Genomic DNA, 18,709 nt, shown 5'->3' with positions numbered 1-18,709 from the left:
CATGCGCTGTTGGGCGCTGTTGCACAACCTGCGGAGACGAACAGCAACGGGCACCGGATGCCACGTAAGTCCACCGGGAATGCGATCAGACACCCGCCCTTGGCCCGTGGTTTCAGGAAACTAGTACCTCGTAGGTACTAGTTTTTAACTCCGCACCTTCGGCGGGGAGCCACGGGTTCACCACGGAAGCACTGCGCTTCCCAGATGTTGGGGTGAGATTGCGCCCAGAAAATCTGCGGGACTCTCGTGCCTCTCCCGCAGCAACTTTGCCGTGTGACCGGGGCCGAAGATGGGTATCTGTGAAAAGAAAGCAATGGAGATGCTGGAAGGACAGAGAGACAGACTCTGCTGGAGCTAGCAGAAACACCATGGGAGGTACAGAATCTCTCTTTCTCTCCTCTCTCTCAACCTGATATGAAGTGATAAATTTGCTGCCCTATAGGAGGGCTCTGTGCCTCCACCTGTGCTCTTTTTAATAAAAAAAAATGCTGTGTCTCCACCTCCAAATGGAACCAGACTGGATAAGTGCCAGTGTCTGCAACTTCTCTCCAGTTGGTAATTTGTTTCACTTATACCCCACCTTTCACCCCAATGAGGTCCCAGGGTAGCTTGCACCATTATTCTCTCCTCCATTTTATCCTCACAAAAGCCCTGTTAGGCTGAAGAGTGTGTGGCTGGGCTAAGGTTACCCAGCAAGCTTCCATGGCAGTGTGGGGATTTGAACCTGGGTCTCCTAGATCCTAGTCTGACACTCTAACCAGTACACTTGCCTGGTTCATTTGCCCCCTCCTCTCAGACTAGAGGGTTTCCAGGTCCATCTCTGGATCTGACTGGGTCTTGCCAAGCCAGTGTATACTGGGAATCCCTCCTTGCAAAGAGGGCTTTTCCTTCCCTTTTAAACCAGGCATCGCATCTACCAGTACATTAACCCTCCTTATGGCTCCCTCCAAGTCCATAATGTCTCAATACATCTGTAAGAATCTATTGACCTGAGCCTGTCAATCTTACATCCTCCTTCCTCTGAGCTCTCCCAGATAAATTTTTAAACTTTATCTTATGTTATCCACCTTTCTCATAGAGAGTCAGTTCAGAGTACCTAGAGTTAATTAATGCAATCAATAGAATGAGATGTCTATTAAGCAATGTAATAGGACTGGTATTTCAGAAATCTGAACAAAGCCCCTCTCTTTGTGTCAGTTTCCTACCCATCTAAACAGAAGCTCTTGAGAGGATTTCTGAAAGGCAAACTACATACTGGACTTCTTTTTAGTCCCTTACCTGACCTCTATTCCCATGTTATATAAAGAGTCCAATCAGACTGAGAATTGGAGTGAGATAATGGTTGCCCTATATTTTGTTGTCAATGTTCCTGTTAACACATTTTCTCATGTTCTTACATCTTCATTTTAACACATGCTGCTTAGAATGATTATCATAGCAACAGGCTGAAATGAAATTGGTTTTTCAACCATTTTACAGTGTTAAATGTGATATGCCCAGAAGCTAACAAAGTTTTAAAATCTTAATCCAAATCTTTTCAGGTGTAAATGTGATTATCACCAGTGTGGTCTAGAGGCTAGAGAGTTGGACCAGGATCTGGGAAACCCACATTTGAATCCCCATTCTGCCGTGGAAACTTGCTTGGTGACCTTGGGACGGTCTCTCTAAGCCTTATGTATCTTCTTGTTGTGAATATAAAATGGAGGAGGGTAGAATGATGCTGTGGGACAGACTGGGTCCCCATTGGGGAGAAAAGCAGGATGTCGATATCTAAATAAATATAGATAAATAAATAATCTACATTGGTGAACACTACTGTGGGGAAATGTAAGAAATAAAATGTAGCCTTTCTAGTCTGCTCTCCATGTGACAGAGGGGGTAATCAGCCACTGCAGGCCACCTTGTTCAGATGTTAAAAGGATACCACAAATTGCCGAAGAGATGAAGATTAGGCTGTTGGCCCTTGTCAATAATATAGTATTAAAATAATAGTGACATTTTAACTCTATGTTCAGTGTTATAATATCAGAAAATTTGTATGTTTTGACATTTACTGGTCATTCCTAAGAGTCTAGGCAGTGAAATGCATTTGTGGTTTATCAGAAAATATCCAAAATGCTCGTCCCAAAAGACTTGTTTTGTCATTTACAAACCAGCCACCGTAAACATTGTCTTTTTACCAGTAAAAGATGGAAATGATCACTTGGTAAATGTCAATAATCCCGGTCACATGAGCGGGATGATCCGCTGCCAAAGGGAGGCAAATTTGAGCTGGAGCAAAAAGAACCATGGGAGCGCGATCCAACATGCCCCCGTTGCTCCGTGCTCTGGCAGCCGATCACATGTTGTGCAGCAAACCAGCAGTAGTGCGGTTGTGCGCATGTGTGGGACGGGGAACGGCGCTGGCTGTGACAGGCTACCAGCGTTTCCCCGACCAGATGCCTGGAGTCACCGCGCATCATCCGGAAGGTAGTGCTCTGTTGCTAGTACCTTTCAATTTGCGTTTTAGGGCCGAAGGGACAGATTGGGGACTGGTGCGTGATGCACGATCTAGGGCCATCGCTTTGGAGAGAGTTTTTTAAAAATAACTTTCCCCTTGACATAATTTTCTCAATAGACACTCATCCCTATCAGCCACTAGCCCTTTAAGGGGGAAAAGGACAGCTACATAGTGCGCTTTTCCTTATCAGAGCTTCAGCAGTGTGTGTGTGTGTGAGGGGCACGTGTGTGAAAAGGGAATGTGAGAGTTAAGCCCCTCCCCTGTATCATCATGAATCCAATCCAAATGGCCACCCATCCCACAGTTGCTTAAAGTACTTGAGGGGAATGACACTCTGGCCTCTGTCACCAACCAAAAGAATAAGGAATTTGTATCCTCCCAAGAATAAAACTATGAAGAAGGGAAGACTGGCACAGCTCCAGCTATTGGCCAGAGAAGAAGCCAATGCAGCGAGCTTTCTTCTCTTCTTGCCAGAAGGGAAAGGTCACACTCATGTGACAATCCCATGAGATGGAAGGTTAAGGGCTGCAGCAGTTTAAGCACTTTCACCCTAGTAAGAATGCTAGCTAGAGGAGATCAGCCCGCCCTCATGGATACACATGCTAACTGTCCTTCTCTACCTCAAAAACTGGTGGGAAGATTGCCAGAAGGGACAGACTTATAAATACTCTTCTTGTAGCTCATGAGCACATGAATCTGCCTTATACTGAATCAGGCCCTTGGTTCATTGAGGTTGGTGCTGTCTACTCAGACTGGCAGCAGTTCTCCAGGGTCTTGGGCAGAGGTCTTTCACATCATCTCCTGCCTGGTCCTTCTAACGGGAGGTGCTCGGGACTGAAACTGCTAGATTCCCTCTTTAATTGCATCCCTCAGCTCTGAGAGAAAGTAGGTTGTACAGAGACTATGGAAGGGGGAAGGGCAGCATAACCTGCACTGGATACCCGTAGGTTTCTGTCACAATTCAAAGTGCTGGTTCTTACCTTTAAGGCCGGGAATGGCTTGAAGTCAGGGTACCTGAAGGATCGTCTCCTCCCATACCGACCAGCCCACCAGTTAAGACCTGCCTCTCAAGCCCTGCTCTCTCTGTGGCCCCACCTTCAGATGTGAGGTGAGGAGCAACAAGACCAAGGGGCCTTTTCTGTGGCTGGGCCTTGCCTTTGGAATGCCTTCCCCGCTGAGGCTTGCCTGGCATCTACTGTACTTTCTTTTAGGCACCAGGCTATAATGTATCTTTTTACCCAGGTTTTTAATTAGGGGTTATATTTTATCAGCTTTCTAATGGTCTCCTGTTTTATGGATAGTTTTTATGCTGCTCATGTCCAGTGGTTTGTGTTTTAATACTGTGATTTTTAATTGTAAGCCCCCTTGATCAGGACTCTGAAGAGGCAGCATAGAAATATTCTAAATAAACAAACAAATGCTCCATAGAGCACTTTGTATAATTATTTTGCCCTTGAAAAACTGCCAGTGCTATCCCCACAGGCAAGATTCTACTGTATGTACTTTAGCACCATTTGGCAAGTCTTAAGAAAAGCAGCTGGAAGGGGAAGGCATGAGAAGAAGAAGAATAAGAGATTGGATGTATCCCCGCCCTTCACTACCCGAAGGGGTCTCAGAGCAGCTTACAAACTCCTTTCCCTTCCCCTCCCCACAACAGACACCCTGTGAGTTAGGTGGGGCTGAGAGAGCTCTGACATAAACTGATCCTTTTCAAGAACAGCTCTTATCAGACCTACGGCTTGCCCAAGGTCATCCAGCCAGGTGCAAGTGGAGGAGTGGGGAATCAAACCCGGTTCTCCCAGATTAGAGTCTGCGCACTTAACCACTACACCAAACTGAGGGGAGGAATCTAAGATAATTTCAAAGTTAGCCTCTCCGCTGTCCAGTTATTATAATTTAATTACAACAAAAAATGAGGCCTGAGCTTTAAATGCCTAGGGTTAGATGAGGTGCTGGGGGGAGGGGTTCAAAGTCCCCCCTCCCTATGGGGAAAGCAGCAAAGTGTGTGTGGGGGGGTTGGGCAGGGGAAAGTTTAAAATGCCCCTACATCCGCTCTGGTGCCAATAATAAGGAAAAGAGTTGGATTTATACCCAGCCCTTCACTCAGAGCAACTCACAATCTCCTTCCCTTCCTCTCCCCACAACAGACACCCTGTGAGGTACGTGGGGCTGCGAGAGTTCTGAGAGAACTGTGACTGGACCAAGGTAACCCAGCTGGCTTCATGTGGAGGAGTGGGGAATCAAACCCGGTTCTCCAGATCAAAATCTAACTTGCCCCCTCCTATTTAGAGAAATTTAAAGAGACAGGAGATTAGACTGCAAATCTCCATATGTACCAACACGGTGAATTGTGTTTCTAAGGGCATACTTTATGTTATTACCAGAATCACTGCAAAAAGTAAGGGAGAAAATACTACAAGAGGTGGGTGATTCGAGTGATGTATTTTTCACAGCTTAATGCAGAAGTAAATCCGACTGAATTAAATGGACTCACTCTGAAATAAGTGTACACAGTATTGCAGCTTCATTATATTACTGTTATCGCTGGAGTTCAGTACTGGTCCAGCTGTGAAATCCAGCTGTTTGTTTAAAGGTATTGAGTCTCTTAGCTTTGAACAGTGGTGGCTTGTGGGGTGGGGTGCAGGAAATATTCCATCCCCCACCATTATCACCAATGAAGAGGGAGGGGATGGTGGCACTGTTGCCAGGGGGCATTGAGAGGTGGTGGCAGAGCTGTTTTGGCCATAGGAGCCGCACTGCACAGGTGCGCAGGCACTGAATGGCTAGTGGAACCTGGCACAAGCGTGAGGTGATGATGCCACTTGCCAGCATCATGTCCTACTAGCTACTCATTAGCTGCACACCTACACAGTGCTGTAGCCATAGTGCTGTCTTCCCCTCCCCCTTCTGCAGCACCCAGTTGTGAGGCTGAGATATTCCCCATGAGCCACTTCTGGCTTGCAGGGAACCAAGGTGCTGCAGGAACTCTCTGTGTCTAACTGCCTATAAACTCCTGCCAAATGGCAAGGAGGTTTTTACTACTCATTGGGGCAGTCAGGTAGTGAAAACTGTGGTAGAACATGGGGTAGAATGGTAATCTTCTCGGTGTATTCTCCAGCCTCTCACATTAGAAAAGATGGAGGCCTCTCAAATTATACCAAATAAGGGCTGCGGTCACATGGAACATTAGCCACGCTACAGAGACGGAAGATAGGCAGATTTTCCGGGCGCGATCTCACCGGCACATCTGGGAAGCGTAGCGCTCCCGTGGGTCACCCGAGGCTTCCTGCCGAATACGCGTGGCAAAAAACTAGTACCTCGGAGGTACTAGTTTCTGGAAACTACGGGGCAAGGGCAGGTGTCTGATCGCGTTTCCGGTGGCATCCGGCGCCCGCCCAATGTCCCCTCACAAAAAGCTTTTTTCCCCCCCAAGTCTCCATGGATGCGCACAAGCACCCAACAGAGTATGCGCATACTTCAGTGTACAGGGAAAAAAACCTGTTTGCCCTGGAGGAAGGCAAAGCACCCAACAGAGCATGCGCATACTTCAGTGTACAGGGAAAAAAACCTGTTTGCCCTGGAGGAAGGCAAAGCACCCAACAGAGCATGCGCATACTTCAGTGTACAGGGAAAAAAACCTGTTTGCCCTGGAGGAAGGCAAAGCACCCAACAGAGCATGCGCATACTTCAGTGTACAGGGAAAAAAACCTGTTTGCCCTGGAGGAAGGCAAAGCACCCAACAGCCCCCCTGGCTCACAGCTCCCCCCCCCCCCCCCCCGCATTTTCCTGCCCGTGTGACCGGAGCCAAGGAATACTTTCTACATAGACACTTCTGGGAGTATTTGATGTTGAATTCTACAAAGTCTGATCATCCAGAGGTAGGATTGCCCCATAAGAATTCCAAAGAAAGAAACATATTTTGAAACTGTAAGAAAAAGGTATGTTGCCAGATCAGAACATTACCAATGCTTTCTTAGGCTATGTCATCATGGTTATCTATTTAAATTAAAGTTGCTTTTGGCCATTATGTTGTCTCTGTTCTGTAACTATGTCCGAAATAAATAAATAAGGAACAGCTCCTTGAAGAAAGGAACAGGTGGCAAGGCTACCTAGATGTGCAAAGTATGTTTTTGGACTATGGGAGCTTAGCACAAAATGCTACAACAATATAAAAAAGTGGCACCTTAATGCTGCAGTGGCTTAATGGCAAGGCTGCAGGCAAATATGTCTATGCCAAGATTTGTAATCCGGGGACTGGTCTGAGGACAATGGATGATTCAAGGCACCTCGCGTGGTTAGTCTTACCTGGCAAAACCCCAGCAGGTTTTGTTCCCTGAGAGGGTGATTGGTTGGTCTGGCCTGCGTCAGGTATGCGATGGCTTACAGGAGGTTTCTGGGTGATTTCTAATGAGAGCTCCTTGTCACCATCTTTAATTAGTCCCATGGCATGTTGCTGGCTAGAGCTCATGGCTGTGTGCGTTATCGACTTCTGTCCAGAATTTACTAAATAGTTGGAAATTGAAGCAAACACAAGATATCATTAGTTCAGAAAAATCAGGATCTTTACTAACAATAGGAAACCATGCATGCTCTAGTCTAACGAGGAGGAACTGCATGAAGAAAGTTTATATAGATATAGACAGCTCTCCCTTTTCATCTGCATAAATGGTGTTGTGGGGCAGAGGGTGGGGGCACCCTGCTTTCGGCACCTGGGAGGAAAACCCACATTCTGCACTGTATACACAATCCTAAAGAGACAAACAGCAGCACTGTCTCCTCTGACTGCATTCAACAGTGGTACCCCTCCTCCAAATAGGAAATCAGCAGTACCAGTGCTGGTGTAGCGACAAAAGTCTCTGTCAACCTATCTGCATGTTGCTTTTCCTGTTGGTTGGGACAATGATAATCCTGTCAAAAGTGCCTGCCACTAAAACACATACACATGCCAGTGTTTTATACTTGCCCTCAGAAAAACACAACTTAAGGAAACAATGCCTCTGAGCATGTACAAAGTGTCTTTTTGACTCTGATGGTAGTCCTTTCTCATTAGATATTCGCTACAAAAAAGGAGAAGGGAAGAAAAAAGATTATTCAGGGCATGGTAGAATACAGCCTTTTTATGAGGACCAACCACTGTATTGCATGGTAGTGATGTTCTCTCTCTTTCTTTTTGGATCTAAGGAAGCAATGCATCTGTCCATGTGCGGAGTGCCTGTGAGCTGTCACCTCAGTGACAAAGAGAATTATTATTTTTTAAATCACTGGGTTGCTGCCTCTGGCAGAAAAAGCTTTGATATACTAATGGTTGGCTTGGCTGAGTTCTCCCCTTCTAAGCCCATTACTTCTAAGCTTCTAAGCTCCATTACTAGAACATATGAGAGAATTTCAGAGGAAAATCAGCTTGTGTTTCAAAGATTATGGCAAAGCTTTTGACTATGTGGATTGTGAAAAGTTATAGTTGGTTTTAAAAGTAATGGGTGTGCCACAATATCTGAGTGTTTTGATGAGCAACCTGTACTCTGGACAAGAGGCTACTGTTAGAACAGACTATGGAGAAACAGAATAATTTTCCATTGGCAAAAGTGTCAGACAAAGAAGTGTTTTATCTCCCTATCTCTTAAATCTATATGCAGAACATATCATAAAGAAAGCTGGATTGGATTTAGATGGAGTGGAGTGAAAATTGGTGGAAGGAACATTAACCATTTGAGATACGCAGATGATACCACACTGTTGGCAGAAAATAGTGAAGACTACTTGAAATGACTACTGATGTTGGTTAAAGCAGAAAGTGCCAAAGCAGGATTACAGCTGAACATTACACAACTTTAAGGCTGACAAGGAAAAAAGTGAAACTGTGCAAGATTTTCTATTCCTCGGCTCTGTCATTGACCAAAAGGGAGACTGGTGACCAAGATCAAAACGCCAGGGAAAGTTGAAGGCAGCAGGAAAAGAGGACGACCTGCCATGAGATGGATTGCCTTAAAAATGCAAGCCACAGCTCTGAGTTTGCAACACTGGAACAAGGCTATTGATGCTAGGATGTTTTGTAGGTCATTAATTCATAGGGTCACTATAAGGTAGAAGCAACTTGACGGTACCCCCCCCTCTCTCACACACACACACACACGCGCACACACGAACACAAAACCCCAATGATGAACCCAAAGATAAGGTAAAGTTTCAAACAATAGGATGCATTTATTCCACACTTTTATTTCAACTGTTGCTCAATATATTTTGATTTCTTTTTTATGCTACTAGCTTGATACCCGTGCTTCGCTATGGTATTTAAGTTCCATAGATCCGGTTATAATACTGATGATGTGAAGTTTGCAATGTAACATTTGTTGTAGGCAATGCTCCCTCCAAGCTGTGGAGCCCTGTGAGCAAAGATTCTACTTTGTGAGCTACTGGCATTAAACTTGTGAGCAAGCGATTTGGCTACTGCACAAATTAGTTTGCTCTGGAGGCATCCTTTCTTAGCTAAGACAAAAATGTGTGAGCCAGAGGCTAGAAAACTGTGCGCTAGCTAACACTAACTCAGCTTAGAGGGAACACTGGTTGTAGAAATTCTAATGGAGAAGACTGTAGTATTAAAGATGAAGTGAGACATACGTACTGTTTTCCCCCACTCTGCTGAAGGACCTCTCTGTGATTGCCATGCTGGCTGTTATGAGAAATGTCTATTCAGGAGTTGAACTGCTGATTTCTGTAACTGTCTTCAACTGTCTGCAGTCTCTTTTAACTGTGTTTTTACCTCAGAACATTGGGATCCACAGCTGAACAATCAGAGGGAGGTGGGTGCAAGCAGGTGGGTTTTACCTCAGAGCTCTGAGCTACACAACTGACCAACTTGGACGGGGGCAATGAGACAGCAGCCTGCCAGGCACATGGAAAACAATTGGGGGAACACATTTTGCCCCTTTTTTACCCACTTAGGGGTTGTGTTTCTCAGAAATCTCTTCGTAGTTGGGTCTGACGTCATCGTAGGAATGCACTCCCTTTATTTTGGGTTTCTTGGTGCACTGATTTGGCCTGGACATTTTATTTTATTTTATTTTTGAGTGCAGGGCATACTTTTTTTTAAACAAAAATGCTTCTCATTTATGTTACATTTAAGAAGTGGGACATATACGTATTCAAAACAACATCTGAGCAATCAGATATTAAGCAAGTTCATATGAACCAATTTTCCAGAACCCACACTGTGAGAAGTTAAATAACCTGATACAGGAAGCCACTTTTCTACAGATTTGGGGTCTATTTCCATAGTGGGTGGGAGTGTGGCTAAAGGGCCGCCTCCCTGATGGATTAAAGTACCCTGGCCCTGCTCTTGCACCTGACAAACACCCACCTGTCTGTTATAATGGGGGATTGTGTTTAAAGGCATCAGGGAGGCTGGGCCAGCAGCAGCTCTAAGGTAATCCTGCTAAGCAAGCCTCCCTGATGGCTTTAAGGACTCTGCACCCCTTACAACCCTTGACAGGCGGTTGTCTGTCAGGTGCAGGAGGGGTAGCATGTCTGAAGGCATTGGGGAGGCTGGGCCAGCAGGATTGCTAAGACAATGGTGCTTGGGCATCCTCCCTGATGGCTTTCAATGCTCTGCCCCTTCTCCTGCACTTGACAGACAACCACCTGTCATTTGGAGGAGGGGTGGGTGGGAGTGTGTCTAAAGCCTTTGGGGAGGCTGGACCAGCAGCACTGCTAAGGTGTTTCTGTTTGGACAGCCTCCTTGATGGATTAAAGTACCCTGGGCCTGCTCCTGCACCTGACAGACACCTGCCTGTCTGGTGTTGGAGGAGAGTTTGTTTAAAGACATTGGGGAGGCTGGGCCAGCAGCAGCACTAAAGCAATCCTGCTGAGCATGCCTCCCCAATGGCTGTAAGCATCCCACTCCCTCTCCTACACCTGACAGGCAGCTGCCTGTCAGGTGTAGGGGAACATGTTTAAAGCCATCAGGGAGGCTGGACCAGCAGCACTGCTGCACCTCACAGATGTTTGGCCATTCCTGATTTCCTCAACTGTTGTTAGCTCTCTGCAATTTCCTGTAACTGTTTTTACCTCAGAACCCTGGGCTCTGCAGCTCACCAAGCAGAGAGTTGGGGGTACAAGGAGTCAGCAGCCTGACAGCCACATAGGAAGCAATGGGGGAAGCACATTTTACCCCTTTTGACCCCTTCAGGGGTCGAATTTCTAAAAATCTCTTCTTAGTGAGCATCTACGTCATGGTAGGAGTGCTCTCCCCAAATTTCATGCGTCTAGGTCCAGGGGTTCGACCTGGGTGTTAGTTTTACAGTGAGGGGACTTTCGTGTGTGTGTGTGTGTGTGTGTGTGTGTGTGTGTGTGTGTGTGTGTGTGTGAGAGAGAGAGAGAGAGAGAGAGAGAGAGAGAGAGAATGCGCTAAATTTTTATTTATTCAACCTGTCTGGTTATGTCATCTTTTTGTACCCCAAGAATTATCCCATTGATCTGAACAGATAATTAAGGGGAAATTAAGAAAACTTTCCCTGGACATACAGCTTCCAGCATAGGTTTGATTGAAAGCTAAGTGGCAAAAGGGGAGCACCTGAGCAATTACACACACAAAGAGTTTAGTTACTTGCAGCATAGTCCCAAACAAAGTTACACCCTTTTAAGTCCACTGAAGTCACATCTTTAGAAGGGCGTTGCTCTGCTTAGGACAGCACTGTGGGACAGCTAAATCTACAAGTCTGGCTTTCCTCCGGAAGAACCACAGCTGGGTAGAGGAATGAGGTTTAGAAACAAAATCTCCTTGGATCTGGCCACCTGTGTAAATCTGTCATCAGGGTAAAACATGGAAGCCTGCAGAGCCTCCTGTACCATAGCACAGACTGGACTCAGGACCTTCTGCAGGCACCACATGAACTCTCGCATTGCTCTGTGGTTGCTCCCTGTCACAATTACTAATGCTAATGTAAGTAAATCATCAAGTTAACACAAACTGAATGTGCTCTTCACTCACGTTTCTGACAAAAAACCTCATCAGACCCATCAGGACACTGCTCCTCTCCATCGCAGGCGTATGTGATATCGATGCAGCAGCCATCATCACAGAGGAACTGGTAGCGTGAACAAACCCCCATACAACCTACGACAGACCAATTTACAAGAGAACTGAAACACTAAACTGACATTTAAATTAATTCATGCATTTTAAAACATTTTATCCAGTCTTTCCTAAAAAACTCAAGGCAGTTCACAGCCAGCCATAATAAGACACAATAAAATATCACAAAACAGTAACAATTAACATCAGAACCTATTCATATTATACTCTCTTCTGAACTTGTCATGAGTGACATAGCCTCTTTCTAGTCCATTATTATTTCCACTGTAAGAATAATGCAAAATTGATGAATGAGTCATCTCTTTAGAAAGGAAGCAAAATCTGTACAAGTAAAAACCAAACTTTGTATTCTGTTAAAAAAGCAAATTCAGCCATATTATATGGCACAAACTCTGCTTATGCTCCATTTTGTGGGTTTATGAACATACTAGGAGTAAGGTCTGGTGTGGAAAGAAATACAACGAGCTCTAGAAGGAAGCTCCAGGTTAGTGTCCCGGCTGTGGCTGGTGGGGCAGCAGAGGGAAGGGGAAAATAGAGGGAGGCAAGCCATGTTTCTTTCCTTCTGCTTAGCTATAAAGCAGGGCTGTCTGGTCATTTTGCTGCCCCAAGTGGGTAGTATGGGAGGACAGCCTCATGGTAACAGGTATGGTTCCCTCCACCCCTGACTTATGTTGATTTGGGGTTATGCAGTGGCAGCTAAGGTAGAAAACCACCTCCTCTTATGCCATGTCTTCTGGGTTCCAAGGGTCTGGAAAGCAGTTCTATAGCCAATTACAGGGTTACCAACTCTGGGTTGGGAAATACCTGTAGATTTGAGGGGTGGAGCCTAGGGAGGGAAGGGGTGGGGAGGGACCTCAGCAGGGTATAATGTCAGAATCCACTGGCCAAAGCAGCCATTTTCTCCAGGAGAACTGATCTTGGCCATCTGGACATCAGTTTTAATAGCTGGAGATCTCCAGGTGCCACCTGGAGGTTGGCTTGTGTTAATTTGGGGCTGTGCAGTGGCAGCTAAGGTAGAAAAACACTTCCTCCTATGCCATGTTTTCTGGGTTCCAAGGGTCTGGAAAGTGGTTCCATAGCCAATTACACAGTTGCCAACTCTGGGTTGGGAAATACCTGTAGATTTGAGGGGTAGAGCCTGGGGAGGGCAGGGTTTGGGGTGGGGAGGGACTTCATCAGGGTAGAGTCCACTGCCCAAAGCAGCCATTGTCTCCAGGAGAACTGATCTTGGTCATCTGAAGATCAGTTGTAATAGCTGGGAAATTTTCTGTAGGGGAAATGATGTGCTGTGGCTGGGGAACACGGTGATTCTGGGAGATATCCAGGCCTCATAGGGAGATAGCAACTCCAGTGACTGTTTAAGGGAAGATTGGGATATGTATTTTACCTCAGGACACATTCAATAACCTCCAACAGCAACAGCAAACTGTTTAGCATGTTAGAGGCAAAGGCCAATCAGGCAGCATATGCAAATGACCTCTGTGTTCCGACAGGCTATGGGGGGGAGGGAGGAACAACAAACTGTTTGGAATGTTGGAGGTGGGACTCACGCAATGCAGCCAGAGGATAGGGACAGCTTCTGAGTGACACATCATGGAGCCAACTGATTTAGGAGCGTGTGGAATGTTCAGAAAGTCCCACTCCACTTCACAATTATATATAAGGAGAGATACTGTTCTGATTCTAACCATAACCGTAGGCAGTCTTATCCCTACCTACCCTTCAGAGTGACTGACAGACACCATGCTGTTGCAAAACTATTATCTCCACAGTTTTCTCACCTAATGCAGAGGGCACCATTGGAATCACTGTCACCGAGACATTATCTGAGCTCCTCTGGCCCACAGTGTCAGTCACAGTCAGCTGCAAAATGTAGGTTCCTTCTTGCAAATGAAAGAGCTTCACAGTTCCTGGTTGAGGTTCCTAATCCAAAGAAACCAAAATATTCATTGGTCAAGTTCAATTCTAAGGCACTAGCACACCAGCCAAAACTTTTGTAATGAAATAATAACATGTTCGTGTGAAGAGAAGCAAATGTTTTTCTGTTGCTTAACTGCTTCTTGATCCAGTTTAAATAGATCATTCCAGTTTACACCTAATAAAGCAAAACGTACTGCAATCCATCTTCTTAGACCCCTTGGGGGGTTCGAGCGGGGTATAAGCCGAATGTATAATAATAATAATAATAATTAGCTGGCAGGAATGAATTTGCAGGGATGAGCTGGACATTTATGATTTGCTGGGCAGAGCAACACCCCTTGCATGGACCCAAAAGATGATCCAGTGGCTGGGAAGCAAAAGGTAAGAGGGCAGTTCTATAGGTAAGAGAAGTGAAAAGCCAGGAACAGACAGTAGGGGTGGAAGCCTATAGCCAACCTCCAAGTGGGACCTGGAGAGCTCCTGCTATTACAGTTGATCTCCAGACAACCAAGATCAGCTCTCTTGTAGAAAATGGCTGCTTTGGAAGATGGACTGTATGGCATTATACCCTCCCCAGAGGGATGCAAGGTCTGGGTTGGAAAATACCTGGAAACTCTGGGGGTGGATCCAAGAAAGGGTGGGGTTTAGGGAGGAGAGGGGCCTCAGTATGGTACAATGCCATTGAATCCACCCTTCAAAGCAACCATTTTCTCCAGGGGAGCTGATCTCTGTCAGCTGGAGATCAGTTGTAAAAGTGGGAGATCCCCAGGCCCCACCTGGAGGCTGGCAACCCTACCTCCCCAGGCTCCCCCCCCCCAAATCTCCAGGTATTTCCCAACCCACAGCTGGCAACCCTAGAACCTAATTAATAGCAACACATTTTACCAGTATTCTCCTGCTGGCAGGACTCCTGTGGCAAGCAACACAGCCCCAGAAGAGAAATATTTCAGGAATGCTTTAATGCCATGAGCTCCCAGCATACTACATACTCTGTTGGACCACAGTCACACTGTAAAGAAACAACCTCGGTATCTTGGAGAGATGATACCCTTTCAGCGTGCAACAGCATTTATCTAAAATGTTTTATGCTATTCTTCTTGACCACCAAGGTGACTTGCAAAAATTCATAGAACTGGAAACTTTAATAACTCCACAATGGCCGGTACCAAACCAGTTCAGAACTATTTTGGAACAAAGGCCTGGCCTCCTCACATTATAACAACGTTAGAATTAACAGCAAACTACGGGATAAAACAGAATCAATTAACAATAAACCCAATTGTAAAGTGCAGTTTAAAGCAGCAAATTAAACTTGGCATCAGGAATAGTTAACAGAAAACCTTCAAATAAATCAGGTCACCCCATTCCAAGCAAGCCAACCCTGAAATTCTGGGGGGAAAGTTTCGCTGGATATCTAATGGATATGGTATATAAATTCAATGGGAGTCCAGTGGCACTAGCATTTATTCCAGTAAAAAATGTTGTAAATCAAAGGTCACTTCCTCAGATGCATCAGGCATCTGTTAAGAGACAGCACCTGGTGAACACATCCAGGAAGGGAATTCTACCTGCTACTGGCCCATTTACACTTATTCCTTCTTGACTGAGAGTGTATATCAGTAGCAGCCAAGTACAAAAAAATAAACACTGAGGTCTCACATACATTCATAGTAATCACTGATTACTTATCTTTAAAAAACCCTTTGCAAGTGATGGTAACTTTCCTGTCTCCTTCATACTTGCCTATAATAATGTTTTTATTTTATTTATTTATTTAAAACATTTATACCCAGCCTTATCAGAGCAAACTCAACCACAAAAGCTGCAAGGACAAAACACTGTAAGCATCCAGCAAGTTAAACAATACATGCACAAAGTTAAAAAGCACACAGTGATGTGAAGGGTAAATTGTAATCTTAAGTGTAAAACATTGTTGTGGTATTGAAGTATTTCAAACATCCATTTTTGGATATTTTCTGCATGTATTAGGTATAGTTTCTCCCTCTTATCACTACTAAAGTGTACAATCAAATTATGTACCCTTTTTTAAAAAGTGGGAGAAAATCACACAAGATGTCCTCCACATAACCAGGTGCTCACCAAAATAGCCTAACTCACAAGCATCAACCCTCCCAAATGCTATTCCATCACTAACCCAGTGGAGTATATGAGCCAGGCCTCATTCTTCTTTTGCTGCCTGGCTTGTTTGTTTCTCTGCTAATTACTGCAAACTAAAGGCGCACCTCCACCTTAGGGTAACTAAGCTCCCATGGTGTACTGTTAATATCTGTGTCTGCTCCTCAAGCTTAGATCTCTGTAGTGCTGCACAAGTCCCACATGGTTTTTCCCTTGTCCCTGTCTCTGCCACAGAAGGCAAAAGAGAGGAGGAAGACAGGAAGACTTGTACCCTCCAGATGGAGCCAAACTTTCTCCAGTCCAGCAAATGTTATGAAGTGGAGTGAATCCATATGCCTGTATTATAATAAGGACAGATATAATACCAAGTAAGATATCCCATAGAATCTTGTTCTATAAATCTCAGATGAGATTCTCTGTACACAGTTTTATACAGAAAGTTTACTTTTTTGTGTAAAATAATTACCATCATATTGTTACTGTTTTATTAGTTTTACTGATTTTTCACTTTTTAAAAAATGTAACAATTTATTTTAATCTTTTGTACTGAGCTGGGAACCTTATGGTTACAAGGCAACATAGAAATAACTTAGATAAATAACAGTGCGCTCCTGGGTAGGCTTCTGAGCAGTCCTGTTTAGCATTGCACTGTGGAAGGGAATGATCTTTGCAGGATTTTTCCTTCTGTTTTTCCTGCTTGTGTCGTAAGTAGGTTGTGGAACTATTTTGTTTGTTCTGCTGTTAGATCAAACTGGACAACAAATTTCCAGAGTAACAAAATACCACATGCCACAGAGTTCAATTGCTTCATGGAGATGCAAATCATTCAACAAGCAAAGTCGTCCTTCAGCCAAATGTCACCTGGCCTCAATAAGCATGACCTTTTTCCCGCACAGAGTAGCAAGGGCAGTCTGATAAGGCACACTTCTTCACTGCGCTTTGTCCTCTTTTGAAATAAGTTGACTCGAGAAATATGGAAGCTGATTTTTATCTTGTTCAAACATACAGCTTTATTAACAATGGAACCAGCAACAGAAAGTCAGCAACTGCTTAATACACAGCAGGTGAACCAGTAATATTATTGCTGCTCAATATAATCAGCAATTAACTGAGTTCTAGCAAGTAAAATTGGCTGAAGCAGACAAAACAATAGGAACAGTCTATAGCTTTATGGCTATTATGCAATCATAAAGCTTTATAGCTTTATGATTGCATAATATAACAAGACACACCAGGCTTTTTTGTTATGGAAACAATCCCTGGAAGTCCTCTCAGGCTTAACTCCCTACTCTGTGCAGCTCAGCAACTGCAGACCAGGAAGTTTTCAACAAACCCATAGGTGGACATTGGATTAAACAAATAGAATAATTATATCTGACAGCTTTGACTCTCAAAAAAGAGACCAAAAATCTTGTTGTTCTCTAAGGTGCTACTGGACTTTAATCTAGCTTTTCTACTGCAGACCAACACAGCAACCCTCCCACAACAGTTATAGTTTGTTCTTTTGGCCACAGATTAGGATCCCAAACCAAGATTAAATGTTGGTTTGGAATCCTAATTTGCAGGCAAGCGAAACTAACTGTAGTTTACTGTTTCATCCAATTTAAATGAAACAACACATTTTGGTTTGTTTGAGAAGATAGAAGTCTTCAATTAAGCAGCATTCGAAGGGGGAAAGGGAGCATACGAGCCCAGCCATCTTCTGTGGCTCGTTCTCATAATTAGAAACCATGATTTGATTTTGTATCTGAATGTGTGTATGGAATGCTCCACTGGTCAAACAAAGGGGGGGAAGGATATCCAATGTTAGTATCTGTGCACAACCATTCACAGTTTCTTTGATATATATTTTCATCTAACAGATCTACTTTTCTTTAGTTGATTATTATTACAAGAAAAATACTCACTAATTTCAAAGTGAAATGGTCAGTTTCAGATATGGGGCTAATCCCCCCCCCCCCATTTTACAGATAGTAATGTAATATCAAAGAAGAAACTGTAATGCCACATGCACCAGTATACAGTTTTATCATGTTAAATGGCTGATTCTGGGAACTGCCAGGGATGGGACAAGTACTTTAAACATGAGGCTTCTAGGCTAGTGTGTGAAAATACACACAATGGCATTATGTTGGCAGTGGCACCACAGACAAAAGCCTAACCAGGAATGTTTTGACTAGGAGCTCTCAGCGCAGGGCTTTTGTTTCCTTAAGGCAGCAGCATTCCATTCTGCAGTGCAAGCATCCACTTAAAATCCAGCAGGCTTCAAGAGCAGCTTGCAATGCAGTGAGGAGAAGCTGATTCTTGGCAAAGAATCCTCCCCACCCCCATACTTGCATATGTAATTTGGGTATAAGTCCATTTAGGTACTACAGTAGTATACATCGAACAATGAATCCCTCCCTAAGTTGAGCAAATGACTAGCTCTTTGAAATTTATTTCGTTAAATAGATATATATATATATTGCATAATTTTCATTAGGCACATAGCAAAATTAATTTCTCTAATCATTTTTTTCTAATTAAAAAGATGCAGTGGTTTAGAATCTCTCCTATATAACAATCCTGTTTTGGGGTGGCAAGATTCCATGCTCTCCCTCAGCCATTGGCCCATCAGCCGCCTCCACTGTGCCGTCAGAATTACTGGCAAACGGCTTTCTCTCTTGACGAAGACACTTTTCCTGTGTGGTACTAACTTTCCCCTCAGTGGCTGTTGGTAGGTGTCACGAAACGGCAGTTATCTGTAGGGTTGCCAGCCTCCAGGTGGGGCCTGGGGATCTCCCGCTTTTACAACTCATCTCCAGCTGACAGAGATCAGCTCCCCTGGAGAAAAAGGCTGCTTTGAAGGGTGGACTCTATGGTATTGTACTATGCTGAGGCCCTTCCCCTTTCCAAACCCTGCCCTCTCCTGGATCCACTCCCAAAGTCTCCAGGTATTTTCCAACTCAGACCTGGCAACCCTAGTTACCTGTGTTTGTAAGATGGCTGTGGTTATTTGTTTAAAATGTTCTCCCATAAGGTTTAATTGAGCTGTAGTTCCAGAGAGGGGCCTGCAGGGGTAT

The 18,709-nt window shown here is 44.5% G+C and overlaps 1 protein-coding gene across 1 annotated transcript in view; it reads right to left on the bottom strand.

Annotated features, from left to right (window-relative positions):
• The window catches only part of LRP11 (LDL receptor related protein 11), a 31,098-nt gene that overhangs the window by 6,057 nt on the left and 6,332 nt on the right, over positions 1–18,709 (bottom strand). The window contains exons 3-5 of the mRNA XM_015410149.1: positions 13,373–13,514; positions 11,487–11,612; positions 6,806–7,003 (exon numbers count right to left, since the gene is read on the bottom strand). Coding sequence (XP_015265635.1) covers positions 6,806–7,003; positions 11,487–11,612; positions 13,373–13,514 — 466 coding nt within the window. The remainder of the gene's footprint in view (positions 1–6,805; positions 7,004–11,486; positions 11,613–13,372; positions 13,515–18,709) is intronic.

The sequence above is a fragment of the Gekko japonicus genome, unplaced genomic scaffold (genome assembly GCF_001447785.1).
Source record: "Gekko japonicus isolate JY-2015 unplaced genomic scaffold, Gekko_japonicus_V1.1 scaffold646, whole genome shotgun sequence".
Lineage (NCBI taxonomy): Eukaryota > Metazoa > Chordata > Lepidosauria > Squamata > Gekkonidae > Gekko > Gekko japonicus.
The sequence above is the reverse complement of the archived record's forward strand: the minus strand, read 5'-3'. Positions and strand labels throughout refer to the sequence as shown.